This window comes from Myodes glareolus, chromosome 2 (genome assembly GCF_982192425.1).
Source record: "Myodes glareolus chromosome 2, mMyoGla1.1, whole genome shotgun sequence".
In the NCBI taxonomy this organism is placed as follows: domain Eukaryota; kingdom Metazoa; phylum Chordata; class Mammalia; order Rodentia; family Cricetidae; genus Myodes; species Myodes glareolus.
This window is the reverse complement of record NC_142027.1, coordinates 99824265-99841782: the sequence shown is the minus strand read 5'-3', so window position 1 is coordinate 99841782 and position 17518 is coordinate 99824265. Positions and strand designations below refer to the sequence as shown.

The 17518-nt window shown below is 45.5% G+C and overlaps 1 protein-coding gene across 2 annotated transcripts; it reads right to left on the bottom strand.

Moving 5' to 3' along the window:
* Window positions 1-17124, bottom strand: Zkscan5 (zinc finger with KRAB and SCAN domains 5). Of its 2 annotated transcripts, none has more exons than XM_048436726.3 (6): window positions 15896-17124; window positions 13266-13398; window positions 9161-9243; window positions 8385-8520; window positions 2863-3459; window positions 1-1724 (listed from the first exon to the last, which is right to left on the bottom strand). In XM_048436726.3, the coding sequence occupies exons 1-6, from the start codon at window positions 16310-16312 to the stop codon at window positions 607-609; spliced, it is 2484 nt and encodes an 827-aa protein (XP_048292683.3). In that variant the 5' UTR covers window positions 16313-17124; the 3' UTR covers window positions 1-606. The 2 variants fall into 2 exon arrangements, with proteins under 2 accessions (XP_048292683.3, XP_048292684.3); XM_048436727.3 differs by having other exon boundaries at window positions 13266-13411; window positions 15896-16026.
* Window positions 17125-17518: the final 394 nt, after the last annotated feature.

The window sequence follows — 17518 nt, the reverse complement described above, 5'->3', positions numbered from 1 at the left end:
TTCTTTTCCAAAAGTTTAATACTCAGGATGGGAACAATGACTGGGGTGGTTGGGATAGTCATTTCTGGAAAGACGGGCATCATGCCACAGTTCCCTGCAATGCATGATTCTCTGAACAGCTGTGCTGTTATGGTGGAAACTACGGGCTAATTTCTACTGCGCTCATGAGGCTTCTCTGTTATTTTCTGAGTTTCAAAGAAACAGTGTCAAGACTTCCCTTCATCTACAGTACCCAGAGGTATGTTTGTCTGTCTGTCTCTCTCTTTGTCTGTCTCTCTCACTCAGGGGTCTCACTGTATAGCTCTGGCTCGCCTGGAACTTGCTATATAAACCAAATATTTGCCTGTCTCTGCCTTCCAAGGCTTACAGGAGAGCACCACCATACCTAGCCAGAGGTTCTCTTTTCATCTAGATTTCCAAGCATGAAGATGCTAACCAGAACACTCCATGGAGGCGACCGTGTTCCTGAAAGCTAAGTTCTACCTGCAGGGTTCCCCCTCGCCTGTAGGCTTGATGGTTAAGATGGAAAAATTCTTGTCATTACATTATGTCAGCCATGGAATGTTTCTCTAAAACCAGGCTGTTTCCCAACAGAAACAGGCTCCTTCATGCTTCAGGTGTTTGGGAATCTGTCCTCTCATGGCTTCGCAGATGTTTAAAGAGGCTACAGCTCCAACTGAAACTCATTCCACATTCTTTGCACTGGAAGGGCTTCTCACCAGTGTGGATTCTCTGGTGTTGACTGAGATGAGACTTCAGACTGAAGCCCCGCCCACATTCACTGCACTGATGGGATTTCCCACTGGGGCAGATTTTCTGATGTTGTTTTGTGTGGGGACACTGGCAGGCACTGTCTCTGCATGCATCACATTTCTGGGGTTTCTCGGCATTGTGAGTTCTGTAATGCTGAATAAGGTCGGAACTGTAACTAAAGGCTTTCCCACAGGTATCACACTGGTACGGCTGCTCCTGTAACTCCAGCTTCTTGTCTTCTATCACGGTCAAGTTCCAGCTATAGGCTTCTTCACAGACGCCATTTTTCTCACCTTTCTGGCCCACATGGAGCACTTGGTGTTCAAGGAGGCTGACATACTGGAAGAAGATTTCTCCACACTCATGGCACTGGTGGGACTTCTCTCTAGAGTGGAGTCGGAGGTGACCGGCCAGATGTGAACGCCTCCCAAATCCCTTCCCACACTCATTACACTTGAAGGGCCTCTCCCTGCTGTGCACACTCTGGTGCTGGACGAGATGGGACCTCACTCGGAAGGCTTTCCCACATAAATGACAGGTGTAGGGCTTTTCACCAGTGTGAACCCGGTGGTGCTGAGTGAGGTGGACACGCTGATTGTAGCTTTTCCCACATTCCTCACACCGAAATGGTTTCTCCCCAGTATGGATGCGGCGGTGCTGAATAAGGTGTGCACTCTGAATGAAGCTTTTCCCACATTCATCACACTTATGCGGCCGCTCTCCTGGGGAAGACTTTTTGTGGACGGAGCTGAATTCACTGCAATTCATCCTCTTTGAAGGAGGCTGCCCTGGGATTTCTTTCATAATTCCCTGTTGTCTACCTGCCCTATCTTGGTGTTCATAGCCTTCATTATAACCTTCAACCTGAGAAGCATTACTTTGGATTTCTTCTGATAGTTCCACGTCTCCTTCTGAAAATTCTGGAAGTTTCTTAACGTTCAGTTCAGTGTTCTTACTTCTTTTGTCACTACCTAAAAAAGTAAAGAGCAAACACAACTTTGAACATTGGTTCATAAGTTCTTTTACAGAAAAAAAAAATGTCAGGAAAAAAATGTAGCATAACAGGAATAACAAAAGGGGACATACATATCTACCTATGCCAACAGCAATGGGAAGAACATTGGTATGGAGCCAATGAAAAGAATAAGATTAAAAAACAACAACAACAAAACAGGGCTGGAGAGGTGGCTTAGCAATTAAGAGCATTAACTGTTCTTCCAGAGGACCTGAGTTCAATTCCCAGCACTCACATGGCAGCTCACAACTATCTGTAACTTCAAGATCTGACACCCCCACACAGACATACATGCAGACAAAACACCAATGCACATAAAAGATATAGATAGATAGATAGATAGATAGATAGACAGACAGACAGACAGACAGACAAGAGAGAGGAGAGAGGTAGAGACTTACTAGGTCAGGAATAGTGGTACCTGCTCGTAACCCCAACAGCAGGGGGGCTAAAGCAGGAGAATATAAGGTTTGAGGCTAGCCTATACTACATGAGTTCAAGGCCAGCCTGGGCTATATAGGATGAACTGAGAGAGGAGGGGTGTGAGGAGCTAGGCATATTGACTCACTCCTATGATCCAGCACTTGGGAGGCTGAGACAAGAGGGTTGCAAACTGGAGACCAGCCCAGGCTACACGGCAATCCTAGTGTTCAGGAGGCTTAAGCAGGAGAATCAGAAATTTAGTGCTGTATCTGGCTACATAGAGTCCAAGGCTAGCCTGAGCTACATGAGATGCAATCTCAAAAGAGACAGAAAAATAAATATTTTAAATTTTTTTAAAGCTTAAATTAAGAATGAATAAGCTATAATCTTTGTCTATTACCACAATTCATCTGTCTTTTTTTTGGGGGGGGGCTGGTTTGTTTTTGTTTGTCAGTTATTGTTTGAGACAAGGTCTCAGTATGTAGCTCTGGTTAGCCTAGAACTAAGTAGACCAGACTATTTTAATTCACATCCATCCTCCTGCCCCTACTCCTGAGTTCTACAATTAAGGGTGTATGCCACCCTGCCCAGCCCATCTGTTCTTTCCTACTAAGCTAATAAATCAACGTTTGCTTCTAGCCACTCCCAAAACACATGCTCCCCAGACGTACATCTTTGGGATTTCTCTCTGAAGTGGCGTTTCAGGTGCTCGATCAGGTGCGAGTGCCGGCCGAAGTTCTTCCCGCACTCATTACAGCCATAGGGCCTCTCCCCACTGTGAACGCTGTGGTGCTGCACCAGGTGGGAGCTCACGCGGAAGGCTTTCCCACACACCTGGCACTTGTAGGGCTTCTCGCCAGTGTGGACTCTCTGGTGCTGAGTGAGGTGCACCCGCTGATTGTAGCTTTTCCCACATTCCCCGCACTTAAATGGTTTCTCTCCAGTGTGGATTCTGCGATGCTGGATGAAGTTTGAGGCTTGGAGGAAAAACTTCCCACAGTCAGCGCATCTGTGACCTCGCTCACCATTCGATTTCTGCTTACGGCTGCCATCCGGGCTTGAGTTCAGAGCTCTTTTCTGCCTTGACTTCCCCACAGTGGGGTTCACCTGCCACCTCTGTGCCATGTTCTTTAGGTCGCTAACATCTGCAGACTCTTGACTCTGAGCGCCATTGCTCTCTGTGCTTTCTGCTGCCACCCAGTGTGAGTCAGCACCACCAGAGATCCGCTGGACTACATGCTCTAAATTGCCCTCCCTGGACTCAGAATCTGAAATGAGAGAAGAAACAGGCAATCAGCTAGTGCCCACACTGCAAAAGGGGACAGAGCGGCAGAGGATTAGACAAGGGAAGCAAACGAGTTAGGAGGGCACGGCTTTGGAAAATGACCATACAGGGATAGGACAGAGATCAGAGCAGAAGGGCGGGGAGGCAGCTCAGCTGGTGTAGTGCTGGTCAAGACAGAAAGTCCTGGATTCCACCTCCAGCTGTGTAATTACCTACTCCTGGAGGTAGAGGCAGGCAGAGCAGAAGTTCAAGGCCAGCCTGAGCTACAGGACCCTGCCAACACAAAGAAAGAAAAGGGAAAGGAGGGAGGAGAGTGTTAGGACGGCAGGTGTGAGACATCACGTCTTGTTTATGCAGTGCTAGCTCCCAGGCCTCTGCACTCTAAGCAAGCACTCTACCAATAGAACTACAGATGAGTCGACATTTATGGACTTTTTTTTTTTTTTAAATTTACTTTCAAATGTGAAAAGTATTTTTTAAAAACTTCTGGCCTTCTATGATGCTATCAGAAATCTGCAGGTATGAAATGATAGAATGTGGCCTTCTAAAGGAGAGAAGGTAAGAGGCAGAGACCTGGAACACAGTCTCAGGGCAGGGGATATAGTGAAGCTGTTAAACTGCTGGAATGACAACGGGGTAGCCAGGCCATGGTGGCGTGGGCCTGGAATCCCTGCTACTTGAGGCCAAAACAGAAGGTTCAAAAGTCTAGGTCAGACTGGACAACTAACTTCCCAAGACCCTTTCTCAACACAGAAATATAAAAGGAGGTTGGGTGTGGGTGATGCATGCCTTTAATCCCAGCACTTCAGAGGCAGAGGCAGAGGCAGGTGGAGCTCTGAGAGTTTGAGGCCAGCCTAGTCTACATATCAATTTTTAGGCTAGCTAGGGATGCATAGAGTCCATGTCTCAATAGAAAAACAAAGGCGGGGAGGGGACTGGGGACGTAATTCTGTGTACATGAGCACATGTGGATTAGTAGAATGTTATAGATCCTGGGTTCAACCTGCAGAATCACACACACACACACAAAAAGAGACAAAAAAAAAAATCAGAACTCAAGAATGACACAGTAAGGGGTTGGAGAGATGGCTTAGCAGTTAAGAGCACTGACTGCTCTTCCAGAGGACCTGGGTTCAGCACCCACATGGCAGCTAACAATTGTCTGTAACTCCAAGATCTGACACCCTTACACAGACATATATGCAAGCAAAACACCAATGCACATAAAAGAAAAATAAATGACGTAGTAAACAAGTGTGGCTGGATTTGAACTTACAATTCTGCATAAAACCTGGATGGGTACCCTATGCAATCACATACTACATACACACATACCCACCTCTGATAACTGGTAAGTACCTCTGTGTTAACGGAAATACATAAACAACACTAACAGACTTAAATTACACAAGTGAGCTGTGTTAATTTAAAAGAGAGAGAATGAAGAAAACATTTTAATTAAGTACAATACTTATTTTTTTATTTATGGGTCTCTATTTATGATATGTGTGCTGGGAACCCAGCTCAGGTCCACTAGAAGAGTGCAAGTACTCTGAGACACTAAGCCATCTCCCCAGTCCAAAATACAATGAATTTAATATATAACTAATTCACTGAGATAAAAGGCTACCTCTATGGGGGCTGGAGAGATGGCTCAGTGATTAAGAGCACTGACTGCTCTTCCAGCAGACCCGGGATCAATTCCCAGCACCGACATGGCAGCTAACAACTGTCTGTAACTCCAAGATCTGACACCATCACACAGACATACATGCAGGCAAAACACCAACGCACATAAAATAAAAAATAAATTAAAAGACTACCTCTAAGATCCAAACAGTCTTATGAACAAAAGATAGCCACAAACAAATCGAACAAAACAAAATACAGGGGCTGGAGAGACGGCTCATGTCCCATCAGGAATCCTGATGACATTAGGATTCCTTGAACCCTTATGGTGAAAGGAGAGAACTGACTCCTACAAATTGTCCTCTGACCTTCATATGTGTGCTGTGATTCACACACCACCCTGGTTACTTGTTAAGGGCTAGGCCAGTCCGGGACATTCCCTGAGGCCCTGACGTATGAAAAAGGATGAGTTCCTTGTCTAAACCCAGGAACTTGCTCGTCAAAGCCAGTAATGGCCTGGGGTCAGGCCTTGTGAGGAGCTGACATTTTCTAGATCCTGAGAATTCAACTTTTCCCCCCTTGAAGGGCTGTGGTTACCAGTCCCAAGGCTAGTGAGCAGTGTGTCTGTAATGCAACTGAGACATCCTCTGTTCCCTCTGGGCAACACTGCTTGACTAGTTTCCTGCTGACTCTGTCCCACTGTGTGACAGGTTGTGCTGACTTTGTCCCAGTTTTCCTCCTGCAAGCTGTACATAAGATACTGTACTTCTTAATAAATTTGCATGAGCCATCAATTTGTACCGGAACTCCTGATCCCAAATTTTCTTGTCTTCTTTAATCTTCTCATCACTTGGTGTGGTCCTTCCCCTCAGGACCCTGTCACTGAAAAACGACCAGATCAACCACCAACAAATAAGTAAATGTAAAAAGGGGCTGGGGAGTGGCATAGGCCTTTAATCCTAGCACTTGGGAGGTAGAGGCAGGTAGATCTCTGTGAGTTCAAGGACAGCCTGGTTTATAGTGCAAGTTCCAGGAGAGCCAGAACTGTCCCACAAAGAAACAAACAAACAAAAAGGGGAGGATAGATTGGTGATGAGAATGGGAATGGAAAATGAGTAAAAAAGGCAGCAAAGAACTAATGCCACTGAGATACGGTAATCACCACTCTACTAAGAAATAGTCAGTGAAATCTCATATGTTCTCAGGGTTAATCTTCATCATCAACGGACTGGATTTAGCATCACCTAGGAAACAAGTATCTGGATGTAGAAAGGTACTTCCAGAAGGAAGACCCACCTTGAACAAGAATGGCACCATTCTAAGGGCTTTGGACTATATAGAAAACAGAAAGCGCGGGGCAGTGGTGGCACAAGCCTTTAGTCCCAGCACTCGGGAGGCAGAGGCAGGCGGATCTCTGTGATTTCGAGGCCAGCCTGGTCTACAAGAGCTAGTTCCAGGACAGGCTCTAAAGCTACAGAGAAACCCTGTCTCGAAAATCAAAAAAAAAAAAAAAAAAAAAAAGAAAGAAAAGAAAACAGAAAGCAAGCTACTTGACCATCAGAACTCAGCTCCATTTGCTTCCTGACTGTAGATGCAAGGTGACCAGCTGCCTCACACATCTGTGCCAGGCCTTCCTCACCATGATGGCTGTCCCCTCAAAGTGTGAACCCAAATAATAATTTCTTCCCTAGGATGTTACTTGTCAGGGATCCTGTTCCAAAAACAAGAAAAGTAATGAATACAGGAATTTTCATGGCTGAGGACTATTTGGCTAAGAATTACCTAACTTGGGCTGGACGGGAGAAATGACTTGGTAATTAAGAGCATGTACTGCTCTTACAAAGGACTGGAGTCTCCAATCCCCATGTTGGATGGCTCACTTACTGTAACTCAGTCTCCAGGAGGATCTGACACCCTCTCTGGCCTCCTCTGGCACAAGGCCATCGTTCACATACATACATGCAGGCACTCACACATAAAATAAAAATAATTAAAAAACAAAACAAATCATCATGCCATAATTTAGCATTACTGGGTGTGGTGGCAAACACCTTTAATTCCAACACTTAGGAGGCAGAGAGAAGCCAAGCCAATCTCTGTCAGTCTGAGGCCAGCTTGATATACACAGTGAGTTCCAGGCCAGTCACAGCTACGGGGAGCCCCTATTTGGAAAAAACAAACAAACAAAAACCAAAAAACCCTCAAAAACAAAAACAAACAAACAACCCCCCCCAAAAAAAACCCCACAAAATTTAGCAACTTCTAGATTGTAAAAATGTTCCCTGGATAACTGGGTCTGTTAACTCCAGCACTTGGAAGGTTGAAGCTGGAGTACCAGGAATTCAAGGCCACCTGGACTATACATATTGACACTGTCTCAAAAAAAAACCAAAAACACGCTGGAGAGAGCTTAGTAGCCAAGAGTAAACTCTCTTGTGGCCTCCAGAGGCACTAGGCATGCACTGGTGCACACAGATACATGCAGGCAAAACTCACACACATAAAATAATCTGAAAACACAAACAGGGCTGGTCACATGGCTCATCAGGAAAAGTCACTTGCTGTGCAGGCCTGGCGGCCTGCTTGATCCCTGTACCCAATATGAAGGTGGATAAACAGAACTGACTCCACAAAGTTGTCCTGTGCAGGCAGGATAGCGCACACTTTAATTCCAGCTTTTGGGAGGCAGAGGCAGGTGGATCTCTGTCAGTTTGAGGATAGCCTGGTCTACATAGCAAGTCCAGGTCAACCAGGACTACAGAGTAAGATCCTGTCTCAGAAGAAAAGAAGGTGTCCTTTGACCTCCACACTATGGCAAACTAACACATCATCATACATATACACAATAAACAAGAGAAAAACAATTAATAAGAATTTTAAAAACTACCTTCCTTGTACTAACAGTCCTTCAACCACATCCTTTGTAAGTTAGAAACAATCTTCAGGATAGGTTGGTTGATTTCCTTTCATAGATTATAAAGTAAAGGGAACTGGAGTGATGGATCAGTAATTAGGAGCACTGGCTGCTCTGGCAGAGGACCCAGGTGTGATTCCCAGCACCCACAGGGTGGCTCACAGCCATCTCCAACTCCAGAGGATTAAACACCCTCTTCTGGCCTCTGTGGGCACCATGCAAAACATTCATACATATAAAACAAAATAAAAAAAAAAACTTTGAAAGATTATAAAGTAAAGCCATAGCGGTTGAAACATGCTACACAGACTCTTTACAAGGTAACAAAACTGGGAGTCCTCCTCATGCAGGTGGACAATTCTTACCCACAGGAGTGATACGCTCACAGGTCTCCTTTCTGTCATCCCTACTAAGACACTTCTGGGACTGGTCCAAATGTCCCCATTCTTCCAGGATGAAGGACACAGCCACATCAGCCACATCTTTGATTTTCACCAACTTCTGAAATAGGAGATCACATTTGCTGTGCACAAATCCTCAGTGAGGGCAAAACCGGGGGCCCTAAGTCAGAAGCCAGGGGAGAGACTATGCATCCAAAAGGGAAGCATTAAGCAGAAAGGAAAAAGACAGAAGGCAATGAATGGAAGCCATCAGCCGGGGATGGTCCTGGAAGCTAGTGAGGTACCAGGTAAAGATGGTGTCATACCTACAATCACCGGGAAGTGAGTCTCCATGAGGGAATGTCTAGAACAAGCTGGCCTATGGAAAGACCTCTGAATCTTTTCTTAATTAAGGAAATTGCTGTGGGAAGACCCAGACTTCTGTGGGCGATACCACGCCCTGGGTTTGGCTCCTGGATTGTGTAAGAGTAGAGAGGGCTATCTGAGTGGGCATGCCTTTCTTTTTCTCTGCTCTGGACTGTGGATATGATGTGAGCAGCTGTCTCAGGTTCCTGCCACACTAACCTCCTCACTATGGCGCACTGTAACCTGGAGAGGGAGCTAAAACAACCCCTCTCTTTCATAAGCTGTGTCTATCAGGGTATTCTGTCCCAGTAAGCAGAAACAGAACTAGGACCGGTGGGGATGGAGGCTGGGGAGGGGCATGGGTTCTCAGGGAGGACAGAGGAGGGCTAGCTTACCTGGGACCCGGATGAGAGAAGCGAGGCTGTCAGCTCCTGGCTGTCCTTCGGGGGAACAGAAGGAACCTGGAGAACAGGACGGGCTGAGAGTGGAGAAAAGGTACAAATGAGACCACCTGGTAAGGTTCTCAGTGCCATCAGCCAGCATGCCCCTCCTTTGCCCACGGAGCCCGAGGCACCAAAGTGAAATTCACCTAGGCTCTCAGGACCCTATACATTCTGGACCTGTCCTCCAGCCACTCCTTATTCTCTCTTCTCCCAAAACACCGACTAACTGGGCATGGGGGCCCAGGCCTTAATCCTAATGCTCAGGAGGCAGAGGCCAGTGAACTTTTATGAGTTCAAGGCCAGCCAAAGACACTTAGTGAGACCCTGTCTAAAAACAAAATTTCTCAGTCTCCCTGCTTTGGTCAAGCTAATCCCTGCTGGGCCAAACCTCAGTGATAGATGTGTTCAGCTATGCTTAGGGCAAATTGATATTTCCCAGGGCTTAGGGTTTCACAGATTTTTAATGTGCTAACAAGTCACCTTCAGATCTCAGTACAGGACAGATTCTGTCTCACTTAAACTCCTGGACTAATCAGATCCTCAAGTTGCTGGTACCACAGACATGTACCACTGTGCCCAGCAGTATGGACTAGTCTGTTAACTAGTGATGTGGGATGTCCTTCTGTATATGTGTTGCTCTTATTGGTTGATGAATAAAGCTGTTTTGGCCAATAGCTTAGCAGAATAAAGCCAGGTGGGAAATCTGAACAGAGATATAGAGAGAGTAGGTGAAGTCAAGGAGATGTCATGTAGCTGTCAAAGGAGAAAGATGTCAGAACCTTACCGGTAAGCCACAGACTCTTGGCAATACACAGATTAATAGAAATGGGTTAAGATGTAAGAGCTACATAGGAGTACACCTGAGCCATTAGCCAAACAATGTTGTAATTAATAGAGTTTTGTGTGATTATTTGGGTCTGGGTGGCTGGGAAAGAGCAGTCTCCACTTTACAAAGGTCTAATGAACACAATTGAATTTTTGAGTTTTTCTTATTGATCAACTTAAAATGATTTTAAGAGTAGGATTAAGGCCAGAAGTGGTAGTGCATACCCTTTAATACCAGCACTCAGGAGACAGAGGCAGGAAAGAGGATCTCTGTGAGTTCAAGACCAGCATGGTTTACATAGTAAATTCCAGGATAGCCAGAATTACATGAGTTCTGTCTCAAAGTGGGGAGGGACAATATTTATATTGAAGCCTCATGAAGAACAACAACAACAACAACAAAAAAAAAACAAAAAACTTTTGCTTACAACTAGGATGACACTCATTGCATGTAATAATTTCGATGTTTGGTCTCAGTCACAAGGTTGACAAACATCCACATGCACACTGCTAGAAATCTGTTTCCACATCTTTAAAGTTACTTAGTTGTTACTTAACATTGTTCATTCACCATTCCCAGCAAGGCCACAAATAAACTAAAATAATAAGAGCAGAAATGCACTGGTAGTGTTCTGTCAACTTGACTCAAGCTGGGGACATCTAAGAAGAGAGACTCTTAGTTAAGAACATGCTTCCATAAACAAGTCTGTAGGGCATTTTCTTGACTGATGATTAAAGTGAGAGGGCCCAGGTCACTGTGTAGTGCCACCTCTGAGCTGTGGTCCTAGATGCTATAAAGCAAGCTGAACAAACTAGAAGGAGTTAGCCAGTAAACAGCACTCTTCCGTGGTCTTTGTAGCAGTTCCTGCTTCCAGGTTCCTCCCTTGAGTTCCTGACCTAACTTCTCTGGATGACGGACTAAAAGCTATATCATGAAATAACCCTTTCCTCACCAAGTTGCTTTTGGCTATGATGTTTTGTACCGGGTGGTTTTGTGTGTCAAATTGGCACAATCTAGAGTCAACAGAGGAAGGAGCCTCAGCTGCAGAAATGCCTCCTTGAGATCCAGCTGTAAGGCATTTTCTCATTTAATGATCAATGAGGGAGGGTTCAGCCCATGGCAGGAGGTACCATCCCTGCACTGCTGGTCCTGGGTCTATAAGAAGGTGGGCTGAGCAAGTCATGGGAAGCAAGCCTGAAGGAGTGTCCCACCATGGCCTCTGCATCACCCCTGCCTCCAAGATCCTGCCTCGTCTGAATTCCTGTCCTGACATTCTTCATTGATGAACAGCAATGTTGAAGTTTAAGTCTAATAAACCCTTCCTTCCCAAATTGCTTTATGGTCATGATGTTTTGTCACAGCAATAGAAATCTTAACTAAGACATGCTTTATCACAGTAACTGAAAGCAAATTAAAACAAAAAACTAGGAGTTAGGTATTGATGTGACAAACCTAACCATATTAAAAGTATGGCATTCTCAGATCTTTCCCAAGTGATGTTTCCCAAAAAGATCTTGGACCATCCTATTGTTCCAAAAGAACAGTATTATATAATAGTATTCTTTAATCTGTTATGATATTTGCATATCAAAATGTACTGCATACAAAGAGGCTTAACTAAAGTATTTTTAAAGGTAGGTGTATTTGCCAGGGAGACTGGGACATGTATTGGCCCCTGGATCCCTAGCATCACAGAAGCAGACATGGTAGTGCATACCTGTCATCTCAGCAGTCTTAGAGGTAGAGAGAGACTGGAGGATCAAGAATTCAAGCCAAAAAAAAAAAAAAAAAAAAAAAAAGAATTCAAGCCATTATCAGTTAATAGTGAGTTTGAGGCCAGCTGGTCTACATGAGACCAGATCTCAAAACAAACAGGGTGTGGGGCTGGAGAGATGGCTCAGTGTTAAAAGCACACTGTTCTTGCAGATAACCAGAGTTCGATTTCCAGCACCCACATCAGGCAACTCACAAACACCTATAATTTTTTTTTTCAAGATGGTTTTTCTGTATCCCTGGCTATCTTGGAACTCATTCTATAGACCAGGCTGGCCTTGAACTCAGATTCATCCACCTGCTTCTGCCTCTCGAGTGCTGTGATTAAAGGTGTGTGTCCATTGCCTAGACACCAGCAAGTTTAGTTCCAGGGGAACCAATGCCTCTTCTAGACTCTGCAGGTACTGCATGCACATGGTGTACATAGACATGCAAAGAAAACACTCATACATATAAAATAAAAATAAATGTTAAAAAAAAATCTTCTAGAACTCTCTAAGCTCCTATACTTAGAGACATTGTCTTCTGCTGTATCTGGGGTAGACATGAGAGCAGTTTTCACTGTATCCAGGGTAAACGGTAGAGCACTCTGACCTTGAAGAACTGTTTATCTGAAGAAGCATTGCAGCCTTCACCTGACTTTGGTCACCGGATGCCTCAGGAGCACCCGAGGCTCTTGGATTACTGTGTACTGCAAATGATAAAGGACCAAAGTCATGAGGGCATGACATACTTTCCTTTAGAGAGACATAGAGACTAGGTAAGACCTTGGTATGAGGAAATTCTTTACCCAAAAAACAACTTAGTGTAATAATCAATAAATACACCTTTGTATGGCTGTTCGGGGTTCAGTTCATCTGAGGCTGGGCCTTCCTGCTGCCACACAGGCCTTAACATTTCTTCTTGGAGGGAGCTCTTTCTCTGACTGACCTACGCAACACAGAATACCCCCGCAAGTCTCCATTATCATTTTTGCCATATTTCTGCTTTTGGAGGAAGGTCCTGGGAATGGAACCCAGAATGTTGCTCTTACTAAAGAAACACTCCACCGCTGCACTATGTACGTCCTGTCTCTATCAGAGTTTCCTTAGTTTTCCTTTGTTTCTGAGACGGGGTCTCGAGTGGTCCACATCAAACCTGCTCTGTAGCCAGGATGACTCTGACGATTCTCCTGCCTCCGCCTCCTGTGCTGGGATCACAGGGTGCTCCACTCCTGGTTTATGTGGTACTGGGGACAGAACCCAGGACTCCATGCATGCTAGGCAAACTCTCTGTTTCTGAACCACATCCCCAGTTTATGGATTTTGAGCGAAAGTGTGATATAGTCTCAGTCATCCAAAAGGCTGTCCCTCTCTCAAGGGAGTCGCCTGCCTGTACTCTACTAGGCCCTCTTTTGCCCACGTGACCAGAGCCCCCATGTTCTAGTCACACTGACTGCACTGAAATGATGAGCCTCACCGTTTTCCTCCAGAAGATTCCGTGACTCTTGATCAGACTGGGCCTCCATAGTCTGAAACCGGTGACTGAAGGGCTCCTGCGTGGCTCCGGGTGGCACCATCTTCTGAGACAGCACTTCAGGACATGTGACAATCTAACAACCACAACTACAACCAATCAGCAAAATCATAGACGGGAATGGGAAAGAACCCGTTAGAGTCCATTAGACTGTCAGCCGTCTGTCCCCTTTCCCAATATCGAACTTGTGTCTACAATGAGCCAGGCTCTGATTAAATAGCAGGTTAACAAACATGGTTTACTTCTACTAGGAAATGACTTCCATGTGACATAACCATATGCAAATACACAATTATGAGCTCCATGTTAGATGGGAAAGAAATACAACTACAGGACAGAACAGGTGAGACCCGCTTTAGCCGGAGAGGCTAGGGAGGGTAACTCTGCGTAAACACCTGAAAGATTAAAGGAGGGGCTGCAGAGATGGCCCAGCGGTTAAGAGTACTGGCTTCTCTTCCAGAGGACCCAGGTTCAGCTCCCAGCACATGGTGGCTCACAACCACCTGTATCTCCAGCTCCAGGGAATCCAGTGTCTTCTTCTAGCCTCTGAGGGTACCAGCACACACACACACACACAAATTTTAAAATAATTATTTTTAAAGAGAAGGCAGCCAAAGGCAAAGGGGGAGAAGAAACCCAGGCACAAAGAGGGTTCCCAAACCTTCCCTGATGCAAAATAGGGTATTTGATCCAACCCAGGACCCCTAAGACGCCAAGGGTGGGTAAAGGTAAAGGCGAGAGAAGAAAAGGGAGGACGGAAAGGTCATTACGAGACTCAGGAAGCCACTGCTGGTCAGACTAAGATTTAAGATAGTTTATGTCCCATATGCCTATAATTCCAACACTCAGGAGGCAGAAAACAGGAAGGCTGCAGCAAGGTCTTAGCTAAACCAGGTTACACTCTGCCTCAAAAAAGACTTAAACTAGGATTGGAGAGATGGATCAGAGGTCAGGAGGACTGGCTGCTCTTACAGAGGTCCTGAGTTCAATTCCCAGCAACCTCATGGTGGCTTATAACCATCTGGTGCCCTCTTTTGATGTGTGTGTGTGTGTGTGTGTGCGCGCGTGTGCGCGCGCGTGTGTACGCACGCAGGAATGCAGGTTAAATAAATAAATAAATATTTAAAAAAAGACTTAAACTAGCAGGACAGTGGTGGTGCAGACCTTTAATCCCAGCACTTGGGAGGCAGAGGCAGGCAGATTTCTGTGAGTTTGAGGCCAGCCTGGTCTACAGAACAAGTTCCAGGACAGCCAGGACTGTTACACAGAGAAACCCTGTCTCAAAAAACAGAAAGGAAGAAAGAAAGAAAGGTTAAAAAAAAAGAAATAAGCTAGTTCATATCCAGCGTGATACCAGCTTCTACCATCCTGCTCTCAGCCCTCAATCCAACCTAGGGTGTAAGTATATAATTATCCTTCTTCAAGGCACAACTTCCTCCCAGAAATTCTGGATGGCATTAAGATTTGCCACCCCTCCTTCCCCTCGCTATTTGAGTCACAAGGTGAGCGAAAGCAGACCGAAAGTCTAAGGATCGTCTGGCACTCTGGAGTACCCCTCACCCTCAGAGTGCAAATGATGAGGTGAGCACCTTACACTTAGACACAGACACTCTGAGGAATGAGTGCAACCCTCAGTCTCTTCCAAACCCACAGGCTTCTGTTCTGTTTGTTTTTAGACAGGGCCTTCCTCCTGTCTCAGCTTCCCAAGTGCTAGGATTAAAGGAATGTCCCACCAAATCGAACTCTAAGTTCATAAGAAGAAAATACTGAAAGGAAACAGCAGAGGGAAGGAAATGCCAAAACTGTTTATACCTCAGATAACTTTAAAGCAAGTCCAGAAACAGCCAATAAAGACAGCATTTTATTTCTGAGGCAGGGTCTCTCTCCCTATAATAATTTCGGGTGGCAAAAAAAAAAAGCAAATTTAAAAAAGGACTGAAGGGGCTGCAGAGACAGCTCAGAGGTTAAGGGCACTGGCTGCTCTTCCAGAGGACGTGGGTTCAATTTCCAGCACCTATGTGTCTGTAACTCTGGTTCCAGGGGATGACACCTTCATACCAAAGCACATAAAATAAAATGAAATGGACTGAGAAAAGGTTTTCATAAACTGCAGTCAAAAAAGTCTTCTGAAGCATGAATTCCAGAAACCAGGATGTAAGAATTACACTGGTTCATCTCTAAACACAATAGATTCCATGACAATAAACTGGAAAAATAGCATAGGCCAATCACATAGCAGGCACAATGCCTATTGTTTCTAACAAGTAAGAAACACAAGCATAATTTGCAAAAAAGAAGAAGAGGAAGAAAAATCAGAAACGCAATATTCTATAAAACTCATGGCACATGCGTTTAATCCCAGCACTTGTGAGGCAGAAGCAGGTAGATCTTTGTCAGTTGGAGTCCACTCGGGTCTACACAGTGAAATCCAGAATACCCAAGGATACATAGTGAGACCATCCAAAGCAACAACAACAAAATCAGAATGTGATCAACGGAAGCACCAGAGGGCTAAGACAGCTTGGCAGCTCCTCAGCGCTCAGTTCCCTCCTCACTGCATCTCTCCCACGCACCTGTTGCCGGCGCTCCTCTAGCTCTTTCTGGATATTCTCGATCACAGCCACGGCTTCTTCTCCGCTCTCGGGGTGATGTTCTCTCACCCAGGCCTGGAACTCTTCAGGCAGGATGGTGAGGAACTGCTCCAGCACTAGTAGCTCCAGGATCTGCTCCTTGGTGTGCAGTTCCGGCCTCAACCACTCACAGCAGAGTACCCGGAGCTGGCTGAGAGCATCCCGAGGTCCTGTTGCCTCATGGTACTGGAAGTGCTTGAAGCGCTGGTAAAAAGTCTCAAACACTGGCCGGTTGTATGCCTGCATCCAGGAGCAGTCCTCTTCTTCCACTTTCACTATGAGAAGATCAGCTTGCTCTTGCGAAGAAGTCTCAGCTGGAGGCTCTAAGTGTGTAACTTTCTTGGATTCTGTCATTATCATTCCAACTCAGAGTCTCTAGAGGCTGCCCGTTACAATGACCCAATTCGTTCTCTGCTCTTCTGAAGAGCGCTTTTTGCAGTCAACAACCTTTCTGGTATGTCGGGAATTATTATTAGCCAAGAGAGGTGGCAAAGACGTCATCTATACTAAAGAAAACCACTCAATAAAGTCATTCACTTAAAGATACCGACTACAAGTCAGTTATCACTTTACCCACAAAATTACTAATAGTAACTACGTCCAGATTTTAAAAACGCAAATAAACGGTCGCAAAAAGTGACGTCAATCCCAACGTAAAATACAATTTTAGAAATGAGAAAGTACACATTTCATATAAATAACAGGACTAGATTATTCCAGACAGAGTCGTTTCTTCTCTCTATCATAAGCCAAACTTAAGTCGGAATAGGAGTGAAACCCATTAAAATGGTCATATCTGTTCCTGGCTTTCAAGCCATAAGGGCTTGACAGATAAACGGAAGACTTCATTAGTTCTAGGAGAAAGCACGGTCGTAGACAGAAATTTGGATCTGGATTCCTCAGACTAGCTCCTGACCCCTGAGACAGAGACCGGACGGGTCAAGGTTAGGGACAGGACCCCAGTGTGGACACAATACCCTACTCGCTCCTCTCCAGTCCCTAAGTCCTGGGGACCCAAAGAGCAAACTCCCCGCAGCTCAGGCTTGGAAGATGGAGTTCTCACAAGCCAAGGGAGAACCGCGTCCGACACTTTCCAACAGTTCCTCGCCGGAAGTAACCAAGTGCGGGCTTCAGCCATAAATCCCACCCCCAAGAGCGCTTCCGCAGCCGCTCTAGGAATCCCGGAGGTCCTCGCAGCGCCGCGGGAGGGAGGAGCTACTTCTGGACCCGCCCACGTACAGGGGCTGACCAATCAGCAAGCTTCAAGTAAGAGGCTATTAGAGCCAAAGGAAAATAGCACTAATATCTATTTTCCATCCTAAAAACCAGTTTGCGCTCCGCCCCTCCCCTGCCACTAAGGCTAGAGGGCGGGTTTCAGGGGCGGGCCCCTAATCTCTCGCATCTGATTGGTCGAGAACAACTTCCCTCACCATACACACTCAGGAACTAAAGTTGATCTGCACCTTGTTGCCAGCTCATAACCCTTCGAATTCTATCACTGCCTTGTGATAGAATTTTTCCAGACTTACCCAAAGAGATTCTTTACTGCCCTAGAATGGCGCGATC

What these genes read in the sequence shown, in the direction of transcription:
- Zkscan5 (XM_048436726.3), bottom strand. Translation starts at nt 16,312, where the DNA reads ATGATAATGACAGAATCCAAGAAAGTTACACACTTAGAGCCTCCAGCT. An exon ending in GAATCTTCTGGAGGAAAACG is followed by an intron (nt 9,244 to 13,265) that starts GTGAGGCTCATC and finishes CTCCACTCTCAG; the next exon opens with CCCGTCCTGTTCTCCAGGTT. An exon ending in TTCTCTCATCCGGGTCCCAG is followed by an intron (nt 8,521 to 9,160) that starts GTAAGCTAGCCC and finishes CTCCTATTTCAG; the next exon opens with AAGTTGGTGAAAATCAAAGA.